Source organism: Melanotaenia boesemani, chromosome 23 (assembly GCF_017639745.1).
Source record: "Melanotaenia boesemani isolate fMelBoe1 chromosome 23, fMelBoe1.pri, whole genome shotgun sequence".
Classification (NCBI taxonomy): domain Eukaryota; kingdom Metazoa; phylum Chordata; class Actinopteri; order Atheriniformes; family Melanotaeniidae; genus Melanotaenia; species Melanotaenia boesemani.
In genome coordinates, this window is record NC_055704.1 from 24,413,591 (window position 1) to 24,438,344 (window position 24,754).

Below are 24,754 nucleotides of genomic sequence, written 5' to 3' on the forward strand. Positions count from 1 at the left end.
ACTGCAGGCAACAAGAATATATCAAAGAAGTGAGTCCAGAAACAAAAAGGATTTTAATGGCACCATATTTCGGTATAACCTGAAAGTATTTGTATTTATGTACAGAAATTAAGCTATTATCACAATGTTGCAGAAAAAAAGAATGTTGCTGTAATAAAGAGTTATGTTTTTGGAAAAACAATCACCTGTGTATAGTGATTAAGAATGGAATGTATTAAACTGTTGCTCTTGCTTCAACTCCACAATGAATCTAAATTATGAAACATAACTTACAAAGGTATATAATAAAAGTAAATGAAGGGAATTAAAAATCAACATTCTTGTCCTAACAATCGCTTCTTGTGAATAACTGAAGACGCTGCACCTACAGTTTGGAACCCGGAGACCTGCAGGACTACTCCTCGCCACCAGAGGGCGACGTTGAACGTCAGTATGAGTGTCAGCGCGGCAGCAGCAGCGTCATCTCCGCCGAGGAAGAGCGAGATGGGTTGTGTCATGTGTCATGCAGTCTGGCTGGCAGTCAGCTGACAAACCCGTTTTGCTTATGATGTTTACTTTCTTAGTTTAGCGCGTTAACCTGAGATTCTTTTTATTTGAATGAATGCGTCGCTATGCTTCGCCAAGGAGGATCATGGTAGTCGTGAACTCGGTGCTAAAGCTGTTGCAGAGGCAGACGTACACCTGTCTGTCCCACCGATATGGGCTCTACATCTGCTTCGGGGGGCTCGTCCTCATGATTGTTTCCGCCTTTCAGTTTGGAGAGGTGAGGCTCAACTGTCTTCTTACTTGTGTACTTCCTGACAGACAGTTAAGTTTTCGGAGCAGCTTCTTTTTTCCAAACAGGTGTTTTTTCTTATCAGTGGCAGCTCAGGCTGTTGTGTGAAGACACCTTCGAACCAAACTCCATTAAGTTTAAATCAAATTACTTGTCAGACAATCAGACAAGACTTGTAAATATTTAATTAGGACTTCTCACGAGTGTATTGGCTGTTCAGAGTAATCCGTTTTACAAAAAATGAGTGTATCACGTGATTGGACTCTTTGAGTTTCTCATATGCTCCTTTGATTTCCAGATTTCCTACCTTCCACTTTTTAAGTTAACTATTTGTGTGTGCAGAGGGGATTGTGAATATCTCTTAGATAATTTACAGAAGTCCAGATCTCGTTCCTCTTGAGTTGCTTGTACACGTGTCATATTTAATCCCAGTTTCTAAATTTCACATATTGACATTTGGGATGTAGAAATGTAAGATCTTCCTGGTATTTCTCTTCTCCATACAGGTGGTGGTGGAGTGGAGCCGGGATCAGTATCATGTGTTATTTGACTCCTATAGAGACAATGTGGGAGGGAAATCATTTCAAAGCAGGTGAGCCTGTAAATGTAGAATTGTGTTCAAAGTTTTCACCCATTATCTGAAAAAAAAAACATCGTAGATGTCACACAGTCTACAAGGGAGGCGAGTATGTTTCCTGGAGATAAATGCGGAAAAATTTGACAATGTGTAGCCATGCATAAACAGATTCTTATGCAGACATGTCAGTAGTGTTCACTGGGGAGGAAAACAGGGTCACAGCTTTGCAGTTTGAGCACTGTCCTTACTGATATGCATGTTTTCTCTTTTTAGGCTCTGTCTGCCCATGCCTATTGATGTGGTGTACACATGGGTGAACGGCACCGACACCGCTCTGCTGAGGGAACTGAAGGCGGTCAAAGAGCAAATGGAGGAAGAACAGAAAGCTCTGAGGTAGCTGTGACTTCACCATCTCAGCTGCAAAGGAGATTTAATACTGGTTAAAATTCAAGTTTTATCTGCTCTGCAAACTGATAGCAGGGGATTTCTGCTGTGACTCTACATATCACCACAATAGTCTCAAAAAGACGAGGTCAAACAGCCTGTAATGTTCCATGTAGGACACTGAAACTTATTCTGATCATTCACAGATGATTTGCATGCACTGTGAGGAGAAGTTAGCTGGATCTTTGCAGCCAGAGCCCACACTATCATGCACTAGCTGCTGCTGGTTGGAGATCTAGATTAGCATATTCATAGATCTACTTTTACTGAATAAAGAAGCACATATAGCTCAGCCAAAGCTATTTTATGCCTTTTTAATATAGCAAAAACTGTGAGTAGTGAAGATGAGTTTTTTAGAGGATTAGTAAGTGCTGGATTTGGACTTTAATCTCAGAACTGTCAATTTATTTTGCAGACATTTGCTTGATTAGCTTCTGTTGACCTCTGTAAACACTATTTTGTTACTAGAGATAACACTTACAGAAAACACTGTGTTAGCTGTTTTTAACCAAGTCTGTTAACTGTGTTTTGCGTACAGGGAACGCCTGGGAAAAAATGATACTACTGAAGTCCCAATACATAAGTGAGTATGAGGATGATATACTTGGTGAATTGTGGTCAAACATCAGCTCTGCTTTTACAAGGTTCAGTTTCTGTTCACATTTTCCGAGAGCTGCTGATTTAAACTCCAGCCTGACAAATCACATCTTTGATCAGTTCACACGTTGTGGCTCACGACTGCTGACTGAATCACTAGTTTGGCTCAGATCTGTCCATCTATCTGATGACCTCGAGCTTGGGATTGTTGTCCAAACTTGACTTGAAAGTGTCTGTCATCGTATTTTATCTCTAAGGATAGTATCCTGTATATAGTTTGTCCTTGTACTCGGGCTTTGTCGGATCAAGCGTCTTCAGAGTTCACTGTCAGACTTGCAGGTGGTGTTGAAACTCTGTTAGATGACTGTTAGAATCACAATGAAGCAACAGTGCGTCTAACAGGAAGCTGCAGCAGGTTGTAGCATAAAAAAAGTCAATATTTAAACTGCAAAGATGTCAATAAGATAAGAAGGAAGTTTTATTTATTTTTGATAAGTTATATGTTAATTTAAGCTTGAAAAAACAGCAAAAGCTGAGAAGAGTTTAACCCGACATTGTGCATCTGGTGCCAGTTTACTTCAGCATAGCAAGCCATGATGCAGACCTGATCTTGGTTTTGATGTTTCTTTTGTCTTTACTGATAACATGCTTTGGTAAACTCGCCCCGCTCTCCTTTTTGTCACAATCTGACAGATACAAGATATGCTCGATAAAAACCTGACGCTTTAGCTGAATGTGTGAACTTCACACGTCTGTTTGAAGTATTTTAAGAACAAATCGATAATGTAGAGGATGTGGTTCTCTGAGTTTTTGTGCAAGGTGTAGATGTGTTACTTAATGCAAACCTTTTTTTTTTTAATTTTTTTGCAGTGTCAAGCTTGAATGCCTGCTGTCCCATTGCATCATAGCGCCCATGCTGGCGCTGGATCCGGCTCTGCCAGCCAACGTTACTCTCAAAGAGCTGCCGGCGCTCTCGCCATCCTTCTCTGCTGCCAAAGAGCTGCTGCTCATGAGCAAACCCTTCCACCCGCCCACCACTGTGTCTGTGGTCGTCTTCCATTCGCAGGCTGATGGTAAAAGCACACAAAATATGAAAGTGGTTTTAGCAACAAAAGAGGGCCAAATGTGGCTGCAGGACGCTCGCTAAGGATGAGACGCTGCAGGGAGAGCGATGAAAGGAGAAGTGAGGAGTGTTTGAACTGAAACCAGTTTCTGCTTTTTATTTATTTTAATGATTTAGAAATTGCTTTTAAGTATAATTAATGTTTAACTGGAGAGTGATGATGTGGTGGTGAGAGAGAAACCTGCATCATTAGTCAGCTTAGACCACGTTTTTACTTATAATCAGCTGGCAGATGTCCTTTATTTTGGACCTTTTCCTAAACCAGCTGCATGGTTAGGACCTGAACGAGTTTCCATTCGTACTGAATTTGGGTCACCTGGCTTAAAGTTTCCCACACATGGACATGTTATCAGTGTGTTGCAGATAACAGTGATTCCTCTGCAGGTTCTCTCCTTAAAACAAGGGTCCATGTTGCTCTTTTTGCTCTGAAAGGGAGATTGTATTTAGGTGATGCTGAGTGGTTGCAGGTTTCTGTTCTGCATACGCTCAGATGCAGTGGAGCCTCCTGAATTGTGTTTGTGGTGGTAACTTAATAATAATAGTGTACATAAGCTGCTCCATTGGGTGCCTTGAGATTAAAAAGAAACAAAAACAGAACTATAGATTCAGCTGCTTCTCCTGTGATGTCTTTTCCAGCTGATGGACTCTGGTGGTCGATGACAGCTGGTAACAGCAGTCATTGATCTGCTCTGCAGCTTCAGTGAGCAAGTTCTGGTTGGGTTGAGCCTTCCAGCTTCAGCCAATCTCTCAGAGAGCAGAACAGAGACTCTTGTACCCAGACTTGAAGTCTGTGAGCAGATGAGAAGCTCTTTAAAGATGCAGGTGAAAGAGGCTGCCAGGAAAAGGGCCCATAAAACGAAGCATGTTCAGCATTCACTGTCTCTTCAGGTCATCTGGCCTAACTGAACAGCATACATTGGTGACCTCGCTAAGTGGTTCTACTATTAACTAGTTGGTTTTTCAACTCTGTGTGCATTAGATTAGATGGTTTGAGTTAATGTTAGATGACCGATCACATTCATGTATCCTGAAAAGCCAAACAACTGTTGAGCTAAATTAAGAAGTAAAGTTGACAAAGAAAGGGGAAAAGAATGAACACAGACTGCATTTAAATGCAACTTGGACTGTTCCAGATGCTCTTTCTACCAATTAAAGAATAAACATAAAAAGAGTTCAAACTAATCAGATTGTAAATGTGTAAAATCGTGCATAAAATGCTGAATGAGAATGGTCTGAGGCATGGTAGGAGGACAAAGGCAAGAAATTTATGTCAGTGACGACTTTAATTACGACGACTTTGAACCAGTTTGCTGATACTGAAAGTCCTGAACTGGGCCTGAACTCATCTCAGTAAACCACACCCTGCTTTGTAGTCCAGTTCCGGGTCAGCCTGCCGGTTAGCTGGTGACTGAACTTTTAAAGTAAAACACGGTGATGTGGGAAACAAACATGATAAATCCTCAAATATGACATTTCTTTCACCCGGTGCAGTGGGAATTCTCAGCATGGCTAAGTTTTAGTGTTTACCATACTTAATATGACCAAATTTAACACCGATAGACTGTTTAATATTAATGGGTTGGTGGTGTTTTCCAAGACATTTTACACCAAATCAATGATTCATTCACTCCACATTCACACACTGGTGGTGGTAAGCTACATGTGCAGTGGAAACAGGGCAGCCGATCTGCACCAACAGCCTCTCCAGCCACCAAACATTCATTCGCCAGTGTTGCCAACGCCAGAGGAACGGTGGGAGAAGGACTCCACACAATGACCCATATCAAGCCGTCGATATCGGACAACCCGCCCTACTACCTGCTTCTTCATTTTTAATCCAGATTTGAAATGATTAGTGAGCAGATCAGATATTTAGAGGAAATACTTTTTAACTTTGCGGTTTTCCTAAAGTCAAACACCTGTGTATGTGCAGTATATGGAGACATATACGACTCCTCTGCATCGAGCGGAGCCAGGTGAGGTGGCTTGATGCCTCCTGGACGGCCGCCTGCCTGGTGAAGTGTTCTGGGCATGTCCCACTGGGAGGGCCCCAGGAAAAGGCCCAGGACACTCTGGAGGGACTATGTCTCTGTTGGCCTGGACTCACCTCAGGATTCCCCTGAAGAAGTGGCTGGGGAGGAGCAAGTTTAGGTTTATCTGATTAAGTTCCTGCCCCCACAACCTGACTTTGGATAAGTGGCAAAAGATAGAGGGATGGAATAATCATTTCATTTTCCTTAAACTGTAAAAGTATTTTAAAATGTGCTGCTCTCTTCTCTTCATTCCTTCTTACAGCTGATAAAGCCTATACAGATGTGTCCAGAGAAACCAATAAATTTTCTGTGTCCAGATGCTACCTGGTGAGTGCGATTCCTGTATAGATGTGCTAATTCTGAATTATTTCATCCTCCTCTTTGTACATAAAACAAGCCTTCCCTCCTTTATATTCATGGTCACAGAATGCAGATATTTACACATCAAAAGGTGTTTTGTCTCATTTTTTATTCAAGTGTCGTTGTTTTGTGTCATGCAGACGACGGATAAAGAGGCTCCAGGTCTGATCCGCATGCAGTCCCTGGCCTATCTGAGCGGCTTCCCGGCATCCTTCAAGGAGACGGAGCAGCTGCGAGTCAAACTGCCCTCAGTCATAACCAGCAAGATCAAACAGGTAAAACTGGCTTTTTCTGAGTCATTCCTGATAGTTTCATGGTCCTGGTGGGGTTTTCATGAGAAATGGAAGCTGGAAAAAGACTTTTATCTCTGAAAAACTGTGAAAAAAAATCTTTCAGATGCAGAAGAGTTGTTTCAAAAGAAGGATGTCTTCCAGTTTAAAGCAGCAGGTGGCAGAGTTGCACACTAAATCAGATTGCAGCGATCACTCTGGCTTTTTGTTGACAGCATTTCTCACATGATGCAGACAGAGAATGTGAATGGTGTTTAGGGTTTCTGAACGTGATTTAACTAGAAAAACAAAGAAAATGACTACTTTTATGATTTAGAACAGATTTTTGACACCGTATGGTTTTTGTGAAGTCCTGAAGGTTGTTTTTACATCATGTCATTAGTCTATAATTGCATCTGCAGCGGTCAGCCAACCCTAAGAGGGTCAGTGAGTAGAATAGATCCATCCAACTAAAAATGGCCTTTTTCTATTTTGAACAGTTATATGAAGGTGGATAAAGAGCCTCTGTGTGGCTTGGCAACTTGTGTATCTAATAATTTTCTCTAATCAGAGCTCTGCTTTAGATTTTGAGAGAAAGGAATGCCAGTAACGAGCATGGATTATGGTAAATAATTAAGGAAAACAAAAGCTGAGTGATCCCGTTGCAGCAGCCGACTGTCGCCTTCTGATGATGTACTCATGTGGCTGCTGAGAATAAACTAGGGTTTATTTAGATAACACCTTGCAAAAGATAAGGACACAAACAAATGCTATATCAAAGGTTCTTTTTTAAAAAGTTTTTGCACTTCAGCAAATTAAAATCTATCTAAGTTAAAGCCTGATAACCTCCAAAGACGTAGTGTATGCTTTACATGAACAAAAGAGTTTCTGCAACATTTGGAATAAAGAAGAAAAGGTCTTCTGTTTCCTGCATGCCAACCAAGTTTACCCTCCTTACAAGACTATTTTTTCTACTTTCTGTCTCAAATGACATAACCAAAATAAAGAAGTATATCTTCACAACTACCAGAGCTGTATGTAGGATCTTAGTCTCTACATAAAGCTGAAACGCGTGCGATTACTACAGAAGTGTCAGAATCAAGATATGTGTTACTGTGTCAGAGTAAATTCACCTGGAACACAGTAGAAAATATAAATGGTTATCTCCTCCTAAAAGAAAACCACATTATTTCCAGTGAAAACCAGAAAACAGCAGCTCAGTTCATCTAGGAATGAGTAAAATGATGTCTGATGAGGAACTGTGCAAAAGTAGAAGATAAAAAAGTGAACCTGAGCAGTTTTCCAGTTGTAATAGAAGTGTTACGCAGGTAAATATTTCAGGAAGCCATAGGCCGATGATGATGATGATGATGATGGACACCTCTATCAATGTCAGTGTCAGGAGGATCCAGGGATAGCCCCACATTCACCTTAGAACCACTATGAGGATCCAGAAAGAAGTGAAGCCCAAGATAGTCTATGATAGGGAGAGCGAACCCTTCACTATAAAACTTCCTTCATCTCCATGGAAACCAGCAGGACCTTCATGGTTTACTTCAAACAAAGGCAGAGTCATAGGAGAACACATTAGTAGAGTTTTTAGAGCTGGAATCAAACTTTTTACCACAAAACAGCAAAAATAAGACATGACTTCTGATTCTGGCTGCTAGCTGCAGAGTTTCTGTCCCACAGTGATGAGACAGACATCTTCATAACCAGCAGAGTCTCTGCTTCCATACGACACCATGCATGTGTGGTTTAAAGCTTGAAAGTGGACAGAGCTGTTCTCAGGTTTTTTTCCTACATTTCCACTTAACTGCTTGGGGTTTGAACTGTGTTTGGTTTAGATACCAGTGCTTGGTAGAGTCTTTTAGGTGAGTTTCTCCCTGTGGTTTTGTTATGCTACATGTTAGCATTGCTGCTTCGTAGTGTGTGCAGACATCTTCTGTACTGCATGTTTATCATCCTGCTCCCATGTACAGGAGGCTCTTTTAAAGAGGTTAACCTTCAAGTTCATGTGATGGAACAAAAATTATGTGAGAACTTTTTAGAAGTTAAAGATGAAAGATTTTTCTTGTTTTATGAAGCAGAGTTGTTAGAAGAATTCACGAGTAGCAGACCACAGTCGGAGGACTCTGAATGTTTGTTTCTGTGTTGCGTAAGTAGCAAAGCTGCTCATAAACATTCATCCATCTTCTACACCCACTTAATTCAATTCAGGGTCATCACAGGGTTGGAGCCGATCCCAGGCGAGAGAAAGGGTACATCCAGCATGGAGAAAAACAACCATGAGAAACAAACAACCATACTCAGATTCACGCCTGTGGTCAATTCAGAATCACCCATTAATTCCACATGCATGTTTTTGGACTGATCTCACTAGAAACCTTCTCATGGGTCCATCATGTATGTTGAAACCGACATGCTGGGTGTAATATTGTTGCGTCATTTTGCTGCAAACTGCCAGCAGGTGACGTGTTGGCAAGGAAGCAGCTGCTTAAGATGACTTCAAAATGGCTCTAACGTTGTTTGTCATGAGATGTAGGTTAACAGCATTTAACCCACATATGATCACCAACCCAGCTGTCCCATCATTCCCTGAACTGGTCAGCCTGGTGGGTCATGTGATAATGATGAGCAGTATACTGGCTGTAACCCTAGCTGGCGTTGTGGGGGTTAACATTAGAACAACTGTTTGGAGTGGCGCGACGCCAGCCAGAACGCTGAAAGGTCACCAGGATTTTACTGACCCTGTCTGAACTCTGCTGTCTTCTACCTGCCTGTCTGTTTTCTGGAAGTCCTGGTTTGATATCATACTGGTGGAACAAACTAAGGTGGGATGCAGGTATGAAGCCCAGTAAAAACGATGGAAAGTGTGTGTGTGTTTCTGTGTTTAGATCAGGGGGATTACAGTACACGAACGCCACACAATGCACAGTTTGGATTTCAAGGTGTTTCCTGGTGTCACTCGCCATTTCTGTGAAAGAGGGATGATGTGCATAGTGTGGAGGGAGAGGTTCACTGGTGAGACGTGGTTGGTATTTATAGCTGGTGTTAGACCGAGTGATATGGTGATGAAAGCTACACTACAACCCTGATCATCTGCCCGTGCTGCCGTCTGTCGAGTCCTTCCCGGTGTTGGTGTGTATTTCGGTGCATCTATGAGGGCTGGGTGTGTCCACACGATGGCTCCTCTGAACTGTGAAGTGAGATTCAGACTTTATATTTGCCACATATGTAAACTGAATAAGCAAAATTAAAAGTAACTAAAGAAAAACGTAATAAGTTTTTCTTTCAATTTCTAAAAAGGTTCATGTTGATTTTGAGTCGTTTTCATGGTTGAGAACAAACAAGCTAATATTCAACATTTCAGCTGACTTGTTCTCCTGGTCTCTGTTAACTAATTCAATCTAGAAAACCTCTTTATATTTATCATGATGGTGCTTTTAAGGCTCATTTTCAGGTTCACCATCTATGATTTTTGTCTGGAAACTTGTCTTAGATGCCACCACAGATTCTCAGAGCACAGTGGGAAGTTGTACAAATCCCCATGTTTTCTAAAGAAATTCTTTCCTAAAGAAAAAAGAAACACCATCAATTTTTTTTCTTTTGTCAGCAGCTTAAACAAGGCCAGACTTCCCTTTCCCATGTTAATTCTCCAGCTCATCTGGAGGAATCCTGAGGCATTCCCAAGCCAGAAGCACAGTCCCTTCTCTGTGTCCTGGGTCTTCCCCTGACCTCCTCCAGGTGGGACATGCCTCACCAGATAGGTGTCCAGGAGGCATCCTAACTGGATGCGTGAGCCATCTCATCTGGCTACGTTTGCTGTGGAGGAGCAGCAGCTCTACTCTGAGCTCCTCCAGGATGACCGAGCTTCTCACCTTATCTCAGCCCAGACACCCTGCGGAAGAAATTCATTTCGGCCGCTTGTATCTGCGACCTTGTTCTTTCGGTCACTACCTGCAGCTTGTGCCATAGCTGAAGGTAGATCATAATTTTGTCTCAGACCGATGCAGAACCGGCACCGATCCACCTTTTAACCTCCGGCTCCACAGTTTCTACATACATGAATGAGACTTGAACTCCTCCACCTGGGGCAGGATCTCATCCCAGACCAGGAGATGGCACTCCACTCATTTTTAGTTGAGGACCACGGTCTCAGACTTGGAGCTGCTGATCTTCATCTTATCAGCTTTACACTCTGCTGTGAACCGCTCCAGCAAGGGAGGAAGATCATGGCCCAGTGAAGCAAACAGGTACACATCACCTGCAGAAGGCAGAGACCCAGTCCTGAGTCCACCTTTGCTAATGAACTTTGAGGGAATTTTCTGATTCTATAAGCAAAATCTGTCTTTTCGTGTCGTGTATCCCAACAGAATAAAAATGATCCTGCATGGTTAACACCGAGCAAAAACCCCTGTGTCAGCTATGTTATCAGTCGTACCTACACCTCCTGATGATGTCACTGTGAATTTTAAGTGTGTTTAGGATCAAAATCCTGCTCTTGAAGCTGTTCTTTTGTCACATTTAGTATTTTTTCTCCAGAGTCTGATGTGTACTTGCAGGACTTGCAGATATTTTGTTGGACCCAGAGTGTCTGATCAATCCATGCTGCTTTTCTGCTGGAAAAGTCTTATTTTGAATACCAGTTCACCTTTTCTCAAATCTTTTCACTCACTGTACTGCAAATGTTTCTCAGGACATGTTTCAAACTTCTGATGCCTGATTTTGTGCTCAGGATGCAGAATGGATTTTCTTCTATTGACTTCTCCATGAGGGTCCTACTTGATCATTACATGGTGAAATAGGGCACCATCCCTGTAGAGTCACGTATCACTCTCAAATATGGGCTTGATTAGCCTTTTTAGAAATCCTTTTGTACTTTTTGTTAAATTTCAGGCTTTGAGTTGCCAATTCATCTCACCATCACTGCTTCTGTTTCTAAATACACAGTGAACCGAGGAGGGAGCGTCGCATTTTGCATCCCATATAAACAGTCCTGTCAGGAGGGATTCGCATTGAATTTGTTACCAAGTAAATTTAATGTTTATTCTAAAAGGGCAGATTTGAGAATTTCTTTATTACTCATATTCCACTTGTAAATTTTTTCCAACAAAAACAGCATATCTGGCCTGTCTCTAATTGTAGCTCAATGTCTCTGCCCAGCAGCTTCCACCCACATCAAGTTTCACTTACAAGTCTGAATCCAGCTGCTCAGAAAGATCACTCAGCACTGCGTTAATTGGTTTACCCACAGTGTTCGCTCGGTTTTTCCAGTCTAATTACATTTTCTTTAGCCTTTGCGCTGACATGTAGGCCATAGTGATTGTGGTTCAATGTGCTGAGAGCAAAATTCACAGGGGACATGTTAATACTGGGGTGAGGAATAACTTGAGCTGCTGCCTGGCAGATGAGCTGATGAAAGCTGCGTTTCTTTTTTCAACATCAGTTTCCTTTTCAACTTAAACATATATGTGCTCGATTCTTTAAATTCTAATTGTGATGATTTCTCTAGAGAAGATCTATGTTTGTCCACTAAATGAGACAGGAAATAATCACATGGAGTGATTTGTCCACCTCCTGGTAATACTTCCTTAGTTGTGGGAATGTTTTGGTGACAGGTCTTCAGCTGAATTTCCCCCAATTGTTTATGGATAGAAATGTTGAAGGTAGAGTTTGAAATAATTACATGATGGGGTAGCACTTCATTATAAAACCCACAGTTACTGCAGGATCAGAGGGGACATCAGTAAACTGATAACAGCATCAGACGGATGTTCTTCTTAAGTTTTGTGAGATTGTGAATTATTTTAAGAGGACTTTTTTATTTCTCAGAAGAATTTAGTACTTTTTTGTTGGCAGTGTCTTGTCATACAGGCAAAGTCATGCCCACAGTTTGGTGTTTGGACGCTACTGATCTACATGATAAAAAAGGAAAAATGTAAAACTGCAATATTTACTCTTTGGCCACTTTATCAGGTTCACCTTACTAGTACCAGGTTGGACCACTTCTAGCTTCAGAACTGCTTTAATTCCTGGTGTGATAGATGGAAGCAGGTGGTGGAAACCTTCCTCAGAGGTTTTCTCTATATTAACATGACAGCATCACACAGTTGCTGCAGGTTTGTCGGCTGCATCCATGATGAGAATCTCCCGTTCCACCACATCCCAAAGCTGCTCTACTGGACTGAGATCTGGTGGCTGTGGAGGCCGTTGGAGTCCAGTGAACTCATCGTCATGTTCTAGAAAGCAGGTGGAGATGATCTGAGCTTTGTGACATGGTGCATTATCCTGCAGGAAGTAGCATCAGAAGATGCTCCACTGTGGTCATAAAGGGATGGACATGGTCAGCAACAATACTCAGTTAGGCAGCCTCAACCAAGGCAGGATGGATCCATGTTTTCATGATGTTTCCAGCAGATTCTGAGTCTAGCATCTAAATGTGGAGCTGAAATGGAGACTCATCAGACCAGCAACGTTTCTCCATCTTCTATTGTCCAGTGTTGGTGAGTGTGTGTGAATTGTAGCCTCAGTTTCCTGTTCTTAGCTGACAGGAGGAACCCGGTGTGTCTTCTGCTGTTGTAGCCCATCTGTTTCAAGGCTGGACGTGTTGTGTGTTCAGAGATTCTGTTCTGCAGACCTTGGTAGGAACCAGTGCTGACTGGACTTCCTGTTTTCACGCCACATTTAAAGTGACTTTCTCCCTCATTCTGATGCTCAGTTTGAACTTCAGCAAGTCGTCTTCACCACGTCTACATGACTACATGCGTTGAGTTGCTGCTCTGTGATTGGCTGATTAGATATTTGTCATAAGTAACTTAACAGGTATATCTAACAATGTGGCCGGTGATTAAACAGGGACTCAGCTCGTCTGGAAGCTTTTAGCGGATTTAATGTGATGTGATAGTTTGTACATTTCTGTACTGCTGGTTCCAGTTTGCATTTCTTTTTTTACTTTAGGTTTATGGTTTTAGTTTTGTCAGGGAGAAAAATGACCCTCAGAAGATCCACTGTCAGTTGTAGTTTTATACATAAACCTGACAGTTTGTGGTGTTTGAGACTGTCATTGACGCCCAGCCCTGGTGTATCCTGCTTCTTCGTTCATTTAAGTGTCATATAAAATTCCACATTTTAACATTACAAACTTGATTGGCACCAGAGGCCATCTGAAGATAAGTGGATTGTTTTTCTATTTAACTACTGAGAAGCACAACCATAATCACCCACTCACACCTTGTGTGTGTGCCTGTGTTGGAGCGTTATCAGAACTATAAAGAGAACTGAAATAAAGATGACAACGTGATCTGTGGCTCGTTGTCTCCATGCTGGGTTTCTAACTACAAGATAATCCTCCTCCACTAAAACAGGAGCAGAAGAAAATGGACAAGCTGAGGCAGAGAACGAGGGACGTGGCACTCTGAGCTGTGAAAGAAGGACTTCACATATTTAATTAGACTTTTTCTACTTAGTTAAGCTAATACATGTAACAAGTTAAAAAGTACAACTGTTTCATTTCATTTAATTTATTAAGATCCCCATTAGCTACTGAGACAGTAACTATTCTTCTTGGCGTCTCTGTTAATTAAATCTAAAGTACCTTACTGCTGTAATTAAATACAAGTCCCCACGGGAGATGTTTGTCCTTGGTGTTGGGTGAAGTAGTGTTAAGATGATGGTCAAGACTGTTGGTGTACCTCTCACATACATGAAGCGCACCCACACCAACTCCAACGAAGTCCTGCCATGCCTCACATAACTCCGCTGAGATCAGGCGCAGAGCGCCGTCCATTCGACCTTATAGAGAAGATGATGTCACTGAATTTTCCAAACTCAAACACTTCCTTGTTGTTCTGATTCCAGCAGCCAGCAAATGGCTTCGCACGAGCATCACAGCTGCTTCGATTCGGCCACAGACGAAGGGTCAGATCGGGAACTAACAGCCAGTTTCTAATTTACACTCGGTTATCTCCATCTGCCAGAAACCTTCCCTTCAGTGCTGCTGCCAGCCTCACACGGCTTCCATGAAGCTGCTTTTCAGATTATTTCAAACGGATCCGACATTATCTCCTGCTGACGGTGATATTTGGAAAGTCTGAAACACTTGAATTAGCAGAAATTTAAAGGGGTTAAAAAAAGTCAACATCTGTTCTGATCCATTAGAAGTTTATATATTTTATACTTTTATACTAACTATAGTCAGTAATGATTTTTAACCATTATTTTACCAGGAAAAATTGACTCATTGAGATTAAAAAAAATCTCAAAATTAAAAAAAAGCGTCCGGGCCAAGACACGTGCAGCACAAGAGAAATTACAATTATTTCCAACAGACATTTCCTTTACAACCTTGTGGTTATTTAGTCAGGAAAATTTGATTAAAACATGAAGAAAAACAAGTAAAAATAATTGTTTTATCTGTCATGGAAGCTTAAATTACTTCTACTTTTAATAAATAGAACAACGATCTTCTTGACTCAGGTTCATGGACTAGCAGCTGACAGGATGGATCATTTATGACCTGTTTTTATTTTATTTATTTCCATAAATTTAAATTTTGAGGTCAAGACAATTTATTGAGTTGATCATTTCTTCCTGAAGGAAAGTTTAAACACTTTTGAGATGCTTTAAATTAAAGAAATGAGAAAATAGTCCAGCTTCAGTATCTAGATGAGCATTTACTGCAGATTTAATGCACCTACCTGCTATCAATCCCATTTCTTTTTCAGTAGGCACTCACCTTTATGTTCCCTTAGACCTGCACCAGACAAAAGTTCCAGTATCATCTGTTTTTGTCCAACATTATTTCATCACTGAATATCTCTTGAATCCAATCATCTGCGCTTCATGGCAGCTTCTCTTTAATCCGCTATAACCTGGTTTTGGTGTTAATGACCTGAAATGAATTAAAAATGTTTAAAATATATCTCAGAGGAAATTGCAGTGACGGTTTATTCTTGTCTTCTTTGGGTATAAATCCCATCTCCTTTAGCTTGTTTTGGTCATAAACATTGACATCCTCATTCCTTTTCCTGTATATTATTTTATCTTTACGAATATTCCTTTAAATTTCCTGATGTCTTCTTTTTTTCTGCCTGCATGTTTCCCTTTTACAAGCTTCCTATTTAATTTTTATATAGTCCAAACTTTAGAAACAGCCAACTAAGAACAGTAAACAACTTCTTACCTCAGTTCGCATCGAATAACAAGGATTTATAATGTTTTCCGGTTATACTGTTTTCTCTCAGTCAGCGAGTTTCAAGAGTTCTTTAAGCTCTGTAAACGAGTTCTACCTGCAGATTGATTAGCAAAATAAAACTTGAAAACTAGAAAAGTGAATTACAAGCTTATACCGTAGTGTTTTCTTCTACTTAATGTGAGGAGAAATAAATGAAAGTTTACAGAAATGTTAGTACATTTTTTAGGTATATTTTTATATATAATGTTCAGCTGTTAGTTTTGCATCATGTCTATGATTTAATTTCTTAAAAACTAAATTAACTAAACTTTCTCCAGGAATGATGATTCATTATTTTCTTCCAGTGGTTGTAGGATTTCTGCACCTGACTAACACCATAAAAACGATTTATTTCTCACTCAGTTTGAGCTGTACTCAGAGGCCAGCATCGCTCTGCTCCACCTGAAAACGCCGCAGGATTTCTCTGATCTCACCCAGCAGGCCAAAAAGAACCTGACCCTGGATGGGAAAGAGTTGACCATCAGCCCCGGCTACTTGTTTTGGGACCTCACTGCCATCTCACAGGTAGTCACTTTTAAAACTGTTTTTAGGTTCTCCATGTGGCTCTGGAGTGTGATATCAAATAGAATTTTAATAGCAATAAATATATGTTTTTTTAAATATAATAATGTGTTTATTCGCTCCAGTCTAAACAGGATGAAGATGTATCAGCCAGCCGATTTGAAGACAATGAGGAGCTCCGCTATTCGCTGCGCTCTGTGGAAAAACACGCCCCCTGGGTGCGACACATCTTCATCGTCACAAACGGGCAGATTCCCTCCTGGCTCAACCTGGATAACCCCAGAGTTACAGTGGTCACACATCTGGTACTCAGCCATATCTTTTTACCATCTCTACCCTAAATTTTCCATCACTTTAACACTTTAAATGAGCCTTTAATTTCTTGACTGTTTGTGTTGACATGTTCAGAACAGTGATGTCTACTTTCTATGTGCACTGACGTGCCACAGACGCTCTGCTTGAGTTGTAATGAAATGTTCTTCCGTATTTGTCTTTCAGGGAATCTTCTTGAACCACAGCCACCTGCCTACATTCAGCTCCCCTGCCATAGAGACCCACATCCACCGCATCCCGGGTCTCTCCCAGAAGTTCATTTACCTCAATGATGACGTGATGTTCGGCAAAGATGTGTGGCCGGATGACTTCTACAGCCACTCCAAAGGACAGAAGGTGTGAACACAACATGAGAAGTGCTCACAGCGAGGTTTATTTCAAAATCTGTTGTAAGATTCTCTTTTTTTATTTTCCTTCCTTCAGGTGTACCTCACCTGGCCTGTTCCCAACTGTGCAGAGGGCTGCCCAGGATCCTGGATCAAAGATGGTTACTGTGACAAGGCCTGCAACAACTCTGCCTGTGACTGGGATGGGGGAGACTGTCTGGGTGAGGAGGTTGACACAGTTAGGCTTTCTGCATGCTTGAGTTGGTTTGGGTTTTGTTAATCCTTCTCTCTAACAGGAGCAGCAGGGAACCGGTTCGCTGCGGGTGGCGACGCCGGTGGGCCCGGCGGGGCTGGTGGACAGGTGTGGCAGTTTGCAGGAGGTCTGGGAGGTTTTGGGGGGACATCATACTGCAATCAAGGCTGTGCCAACTCCTGGCTGGCCGACAAGTTCTGTGACCAGGCCTGCAATGTCCTCTCCTGTGGCTTTGATGTGGGTGACTGTGGTCAAGGTGAGATTAAAATAAATAAATGTCATAAAATACAAGCATAATTCTAAAAAGTTGGAATATTGTGTAAAATGCGAATGAATACAGAATCTCTTCAACCCATATTTGATTCCCAACCCAACATAAACAACATATCAGATGTTGAAACTCAGGCACATCATGGAAAGTCTGATATGATACATGATAAAGCTTTAACCTGATTTTGTGGACTGGACGAAGATCACGAGCATCCAGGTTTGACCTTCACTCAGAAATTCCTCCTGACTCTGAATCCTGTGTTGATATTGTACACTGTAGATGGTCTTCATAATTTTGCATTGAGGAAGATTCTTCCACATTTTTTAGACCCAGTTTGTCTCAGATTGATGAACCTCCATCTATTTTTTACATCTGAGAGACTCTGCCTCTTTGAAATGTTCCTTTTATACCAAGTCATGTTACTGATCTGTTGCCAAGTAACCTGATTATTTTTTAAATGCTCCTCCTGTTTTTTTTTATTTGTACCAATTACTTTTGTTGCTCCTGTTCCAACTTTTACAGACGTGTTGCTGCCAGATTCAAAATGAGCTCATATTTTTCACTAAAGGGTAAAATGTCTCAGTTTCAACATCCAATATGTTGTTTATCATCTATAAGGAATAAAATATGGTTTATGGGATTTGGCATTCTGTTTTTATTTACATTTTACACAGCATCCCAACTTTTTTGGAATTGGTTTTGTCTTTTTTATGATTTGATGTCATTCAGTCTTGAATCTCATTCATAGAGCACTTTGGTGAGCTGCACCATGTGACCCTCCTCAGGACTCAGAGCCTCTACACGCTCCCTCAGGGTGAGATCAGACCATATTTCAGCTTTGCCAAACTGGCCCGCAGAATCTCTGAGGCCCACGTGAGCGACAGCCCCGTGGTTCGCCACACCTCCGTCGCCAACAAGTGGAAGACCATTCACCTGCTGCTGCACCCCGGCCACAACGCCACCCAGATCCACTACAACATTACTTTCCAGAGGGAGGATGACACAGAGTTGAGAATGAGCTTCACTGTAGCTGTGGACACGCGTGAGGTTCCTCAGACTAACGTGTCCCAGACTGCAGGCAAGGATGCAGAAAAAGAGCCCAAAGTGACCCCGACCCCGGAGCCAGTTTTTCCTTTCTCGGATATTCCTGAAGACAAACAAGGGCCTAAGATCCAGAAGAGGCAACCTGACGTACCTCAGGATGTCATACAAGTTCCTTTATTAAATGTGTCACTTTTACCATCTCTTGTGCGTAACGAACTTCAAAAGCTCGAAGAAAAACTTCTGATTGGTGACATTACTGTGAAAGGTTATAACCTCACCAAGGCGGAACTTCTAAAACCTTTTGAGACGCTGGCTGAAAAGCAGCAGAACATTGATTTACAGCCAGCTGGAGTCCAGGGGAAACCTTATAAAGACTTGGAGGAAGTGCAGTTGAAAGGAGAACCTCCTGTAAAGGAAGCTGGAAATATTCAGAAAAATCCAAACTCTAAAGAAGACATGTCCAGGAAGGTTGTGGCCATGCAAAACAAACCTGTTACTCCTCTCAGCCGTGTCCAGATTGATGATCAAATCAAAGATTTTGAAACTCCTAAAGCCTTTAATGATGCAATTGAAAGGCCCTTGACTTCAAAACTTCTAAACAGTATTTCCCAAAAAAAGAGTGCCGAGATTCAGACTAATCCAGCTGGCGCCCCTCCGGTCGGGAGGAAGCTCCAACACTTCACCTCCTCAGATCGAGGCTTCCTGCCGTGGGAGAGGAGGAAATACTTCCAAGCCTTGCTTGACGTAAGTAGCTCTTACAACTTAGGCCTTTAAGAGCTCTAGTCTAGCATTTTTATCACTTTGAATTATTTTTTCTTTGTGTTCGGCAGGAGGAGGAGCGTCTTCAGAGAGAGCTGTCGTATGAGGCCAATGGTGCAGCTACAGGACGAAAGCTGCAGGACACTTTCGCCGATTCGTTGCGTTACGTCAACAAGCTGCTAAACAGCCAGTTCGGCTTCACGTCTCGCAAAGTTCCTGCACACATGCCTCATATGATCGACCGTCTCATCATGCAGGAGCTGCAGGACACGTGAGGAGCATGAGCTCTTTTTGTTCATGTGTTTGCTTGTTTCATCTTTAACTGCTCCGCATCTGTTTCTTCAGATTCCCAGAAGAGTTCGACAAAACATCCGTCCACCGTGTTCGGCACTCTGAGGACATGCAGTTTGCCTTTTCATACTTTTACTTCCTGATGAGCGCCCAGCAGCAGCTCAACGTCTCAGAAGTGTTTGACGAGATCGACACGGACCACTCGGGTGTTCTGTCCGACCGAGAGATTCGCACTCTGGCCACAAGGATCCACGAGCTTCCCCTGAGCCTTCAGGTCTGTCCTGGCTCAGACTGATCTGCTCATTACAAAGCAGCTTCGGTTTGGAATTAAACGTCTGTTTCTTATTATTTCCAGGACCTGACAGGCCTGGAGCAGATGCTAATAAATTGCTCTAAGACCCTCCCGACTAACTTGACCCAACTCCACCTGGTGAGCCCCACTCAGGAGGCGTACTATGACCCCAGCATGGTGAGCCAAAATGGAAATTCTTTAATTGTAGTCATTAAATTTTATACAAAGGAATCCATTTTTTTTTCCTTTTTAATTTCCAGCCTCCTGTCACAAAAGGCCTTATCCTTCACTGCAAACCCATCACAGAACGTATTCACAAAGCCTTCAAAGACCAGAACAAATACAAGTGAGATCTCACACTCTTTATTTACTCCTTAAAAAAAAGATATTCTGAAGCATTAGGCTAACATGAGGCTTCTTGTTTGACAGATTTGAGGTTATGGGGGAGGAGGAGATTGCTTTCAAGATGGTGCGGACCAACGTGTCCCATGTGGTCGGCCAGTTGGATGACATCAGAAAAAACCCCAGGTGAGGAGGACCGTATCAGACAGGTTGAATCTGCTCTGTCTCGGCTGTTTAACCGCACTAACATCCTGGTTATTAACCCAAAGGAAGTTTATCTGTCTGAATGACAACATCGACCACAGCCACAAGGACGCCGCCACGGTCAAGGCTGTACTGAGAGATTTCTACGAGTCCATGTTTCCGCTGCCGTCCCAGTTTGAGCTGCCCAGGGAATACCGCAACAGATTTCTGCATATGAACGAACTCCAGGAGTGGTAGGTTACGAAGATGTTTGGTTTTCCAGGCGTTTCCACAGCTGTCACAGGTTTTTCTCACGAGGTTTGATGCTGATTTATGGTAACAAAGATATTTTGATAAGATTTATTTATTGATCCAGTGGACTAGATTTTGTACAGGGATTCAAGGTTAAGCTTTATTCTTCAAACTTTTTCTTTAGAGCCATTTGTTGTATAAAACATCTCAAGTTTTTTTTTATTAAATATTATGCTTGAGGGTTGTTTAAAATCGAAGGTGTTTCCTTAGGTTTTCTCTGTTGAGGTGAAACTTGCCTCATATTTTACACCAGTTAAATTTTCCAGTTGGACTGCTCACACTCATGTTTGTGGCTCCTGATGTTGTTCAATAAAGATGGTGAAAAATGAGAGAAGAAAAGAAGACTTTGAACCCAATTTGGTTTGAGGAACAGAGGAATCCACTAAAAGAAATCACATGTGCATTAGCAAGATAATTTACAAATAACATTCCACCGTCATCACCGTCAGCAGACTAAATAATCTCCATTCAGTGGCTGAACTGCTCATTTTAATGTTTCAGTGGTCTGTTTTCTGATGTCTCTTAAATGCTGTTTGTTGTAATAGTTATTTTCTGCTTGTCTTAAGTTTTTATTATTAATGTTTTTATAAAGTACAATTTAACCTTTTTTTCAAAGGTATTGTGGAGAATACTTGCATTGAAGGGAAATTACCTGAAGCAGAGAAAATCATCCAGCTTGAGCCTGTTAGAAAAATAAGAAATTGGCGTGTAATAAAATTTTTGTGTAAAGTCAAACCAGTTTTTGTTGTGTAACATGTGAGCTTAATTTAGGTTTTTAATTTAAATTATCTTCAGTTTTAGTGACTGTCCCTGGGAGAGATTGTTAAATAAATTACTTGATTTTGTGCTGATTTAAATTCCCTCTCAGCTTGATTTGTAATTTATGTTTTTTCCTCTGGGTCAATTTAAAGTTTTAGGATGATTTTAGCTTCAGACCAGATACATTAAATCTGGATAATACTTTTTTTTAAACTTGTTTATTGAGTGCCTGTGCTTTATTAATAAAGGGCTAATCCTTAGTTTGGTCAAAATAGCAAGAATTATTAAAACCTGCATCATAATTAAATAATATTAAAAAGTCTGGGAATCTTGTAAGAGTCATGTGACAGTGTCCCAGCTGGGCTACTTCCTTTCTAGACGTGACAAACAGGTGGTGCTGGGGGATGTCACTTTGCCACCCTGTTGCTCTGCTGCCCTCTGCATACCACACGCTTCCTTCAGTTAGCTTGTGTGTCGTCCACCAAGATGCCCGCCGCTGACATTTAGCAGCCAGACAGTGTAGGCGTTTGATGTGGAAACAAAGAATGAGTTAGTAACTGAGAAGTGTTGTTTTGCAGGCGCGTGTATCGAGACAAGCTGAAGTTCTGGACCCACTGCGTCCTCGTGACTCTGGTCATCTTCACCGTCATGTCCTTCTTCGCCGAGCAGGTCAGTATCCCCCTCAGTTTATTTACACATTCAGATAAAGACATGCCCACGCACCTCTTCTTTTCCATGATTCATACTTGAGGCCTTCGCTGCAGAATTTCGCTCGTCTGTCTCATGTGTCGGGTTAGTTTGATGAACTGAGCCAGACCCTGACTTCACAGAAATGAAAGACCTGCAGCAGTCCTCTATGAAAGGTGACACCTGACTGCCTTTGTTAACTTTTATTCCAGATTAAGGTGGAAGAGCTTTTAAAAAAAACCCTGCAGATTCTGAAACACTAAGTGTTTTTGGACGTCTTTCCTGTCTCATTCACCCAGTTTGCTGCTGGAAACCCAGTAAAAGAAATACAAGGAGTTGTTAAACAAATGCAACTTGGACCATGTGTGACATTTAGCTGTTGTGAGTTGCTTTAGTAATCCAAAGGTTTCCAGTTGCTCCTCCGCGATCCCTTAAGAAAGGTTAATAATTGCAGTGACCTGAGGAGAATCCTCCCCCGCAGCAGCTCCAGGGTCCAGAGCTCCGAGGGAGGAATGTCGGGCTTGTCCAGCGGCTCATTTGGCAGCAGATGAGTCCGGCTGTCCTGCTGTCTGAGCTGTTAAGGTACACTTTAGATAAGAGAGATCAAAAGTGTCCTCGCTCCTCCCAGGGAGGGGGCTTCACTCTGCTTCCTCCCGTCTAAGTTTATCTTTGCTGTCTCAGGTTTCAGACATGTGAGGGGTCCTCATTGTTGACAGGAATAGTTTGACATTTTGGATCATGGATTTTCTGTTTAGCTTTGCACCTTTGAATCATAAGAAAAATGTTTTCTTTTAATGTCAAATGTAAAATAACCCGTTCTGTATAATTGTTTAATTTTAATAAGATGTTCATACTTTCCATGAGTGAAGCGGGCTGAGGAGGAAGGAAGAAAGGCACAAAAAGAGAAGAGTAATGTTATTAAGATCAGGCTTTTTGGGTTTGTGTGCCAGCTCCGGTTGCAAGAAGGATAACGTTTATGTTTCTGCTTCTTTTAATTCCAAATATTTTAAACTAAATATGAGACTGTTGTTCTGTCTGAATGAACCTGCTGGAAGTAGCATCAGAAGATGCTCCACTGTGGTCATAAAGGGATGGACATGGTCAGCAACAATACTCAGGTAGGCTGTGCTGGTTAAACCAGGCCACGTTGGTACTAAGGGGGTCAAAGTGGGCCAAGAAAATCTCCCCCACACAGTTACTCCACCAGCCTGAACTGTTCCAAGGCAGGATATATCCATGTTTTCATGTCTCCACCAAATTATGAGGCTAGCATTTTTTTGTGGAGCTGAAATGGAGACTCATCAGACCAGCAACGTTTCTCCATCTTCTATTGTCCAGTGTTGGTGAGTGTGTGTGAATTGTAGCCTCAGTTTCCTGTTCTTAGCTGGTAGGAGGACCCGGTGTGTCTTCTGCTGCTGTAGACCATCTACTTCACGGCTGGACGTGTTGTGTGTTCAGAGATGCCGTTCTGCAGACTTTGGTTGGAACCAGTGCTTGTTTCACTTCCTGTTGTAATGCTACTTTCAAAGTCCATTAAATCCTTTCTTTCTCATTTTCGTAAAAGATTGGATTGTTTGCTCATATTTCTAAACTCAGACCAAACCTTCATGTCGGTTCTTGACTGTAAACAGAAAGTATTATTTTTCTCTTTCTTCCTGCAGCTGATTCTCCTGAAACGCAAGCTGTTTCCCAGACGCCGTGGGAACAGGGACGGCAACCCTGAGCGGGTCTGAAAGAGGAAGACTACCCTTTCTTTTTCTTTTTAAGCCCCCCTCCTCCCTCAGCAGTGAGGACTGGAGCAGATCAGACCGGGTGGAAACTCCTCGCTGCAGACGAAGCTTGTATGAGACGAGGATGGAGCATTTTTTTTATAAGCATGGATGGGACTATCTGCTGAAAGGAAGAACAGCCAAACAGAAGAAACTTTTCTTTTTGTCCACTGGGGACACAAACACAACTTTCCCCCTCACCTTACACCACTATCACTGACAACTGTACTGTTAAAGTCTGAAACTCCTTGTTGCAGCAGGTTTTATCATAAAATCCACAACATGCACCATTTTACTGGTACCAACTTCTTAAGTGTTAATAAATTCTACTTTTTTTTTTTAAATTAAGTCAAATCTGTATTGAAAAGAGATTTTCTGCTGCTGAAAAGTTGTGACGAGCTATTTTTTTTTACTATAAAGAAAATGAATATATAGCTTTTACAGCTAGAGCTTAATTTAAAAGGCTTAGTGGGGAAAAACAAAAAAAACATGAATATTTCATTCAGATCTTGGCTGGTAAACTTTCTGCCATCTTGAAAAACAAACTTTAAGTGCCTTTGTTCTTGGTTTTTGCTTGTCTTTATTAACCTGTTGGATTTTTAACGTTTCCTTCTGAATATTTTGCAGATCAAGCCCTGTTCCCGCGGTTTACAGTAATGAGCGGGATACAGAATAATTTGATTATTTTCGTGGTAACGGTGTATTGATTGAGCTCCATGTGATAATGCAGCTACCGCAGCCACCTGTATGTGTGTCCCCGTGGGACTCGACAGGCTCGCTGCTGTCTGAAATTCAGACCACCTCAGCATGTTCTGTAACTTATTTTCATTGTATTATTGTGACCAGTGAGATAGTGTGATGGATGCATCAGATTTAAATGCCAGAATTTAAACAGTGCTCCATATATGTGCTTGCCATCTATTCTAATGTCTCCAAATGTCTGTTTTACAACGTTCTTTGTTACGGTGTCAGCAGCTCGCTGCTGCGCTCGGATTCATAGGATGGATGGCGTCAGCAGGCAGGGCGGGCGAGACGCTGTGTAACCTTCAGGAATGTGATTTCCTTGGTTTGCATCCGTGGCTCCTCTGACTGAAATAAAATGTTTAGTTCAGTCATCCTGGTGTTTATGTTGTGACTTTGTTCATTCACTTAGCCGACGTTTAAACCGATGTTTTATTCTCTACTTAAACATTTATGC

General features: G+C 41.7%; 1 protein-coding gene across 2 annotated transcripts; it reads left to right on the plus strand.

Annotated features, from left to right (window-relative positions):
• Positions 1-478: 478 nt before the first annotated feature.
• Positions 479-24,671, plus strand: gnptab (N-acetylglucosamine-1-phosphate transferase subunits alpha and beta). Of its 2 annotated transcripts, none has more exons than XM_041977849.1 (21): positions 479-763; positions 1,282-1,367; positions 1,626-1,745; positions 2,335-2,379; positions 3,264-3,466; positions 5,812-5,876; positions 6,050-6,184; positions 15,777-15,938; positions 16,061-16,240; positions 16,434-16,604; positions 16,692-16,815; positions 16,891-17,103; positions 17,867-18,906; positions 18,993-19,192; positions 19,267-19,486; positions 19,568-19,681; positions 19,765-19,850; positions 19,934-20,032; positions 20,116-20,283; positions 21,679-21,769; positions 23,555-24,671. In XM_041977849.1, the coding sequence occupies exons 1-21, from the start codon at positions 602-604 to the stop codon at positions 23,774-23,776; spliced, it is 3,906 nt and encodes a 1,301-aa protein (XP_041833783.1). In that variant the 5' UTR covers positions 479-601; the 3' UTR covers positions 23,777-24,671. The 2 variants fall into 2 exon arrangements, with proteins under 2 accessions (XP_041833783.1, XP_041833784.1); XM_041977850.1 differs by having other exon boundaries at positions 23,449-23,698.
• Positions 24,672-24,754: the final 83 nt, after the last annotated feature.

Bases quoted from the DNA above. Each gene is read 5' to 3' on its own strand.
- gnptab (XM_041977849.1), top strand. From the start codon at position 602: ATGCGTCGCTATGCTTCGCCAAGGAGGATCATGGTAGTCGTGAACTCG. The intron at 764-1,281 runs GTGAGGCTCAAC...TTCTCCATACAG, and splicing joins CCGCCTTTCAGTTTGGAGAG to GTGGTGGTGGAGTGGAGCCG. The intron at 19,851-19,933 runs GTGAGATCTCAC...CTTGTTTGACAG, and splicing joins AAAGACCAGAACAAATACAA to ATTTGAGGTTATGGGGGAGG.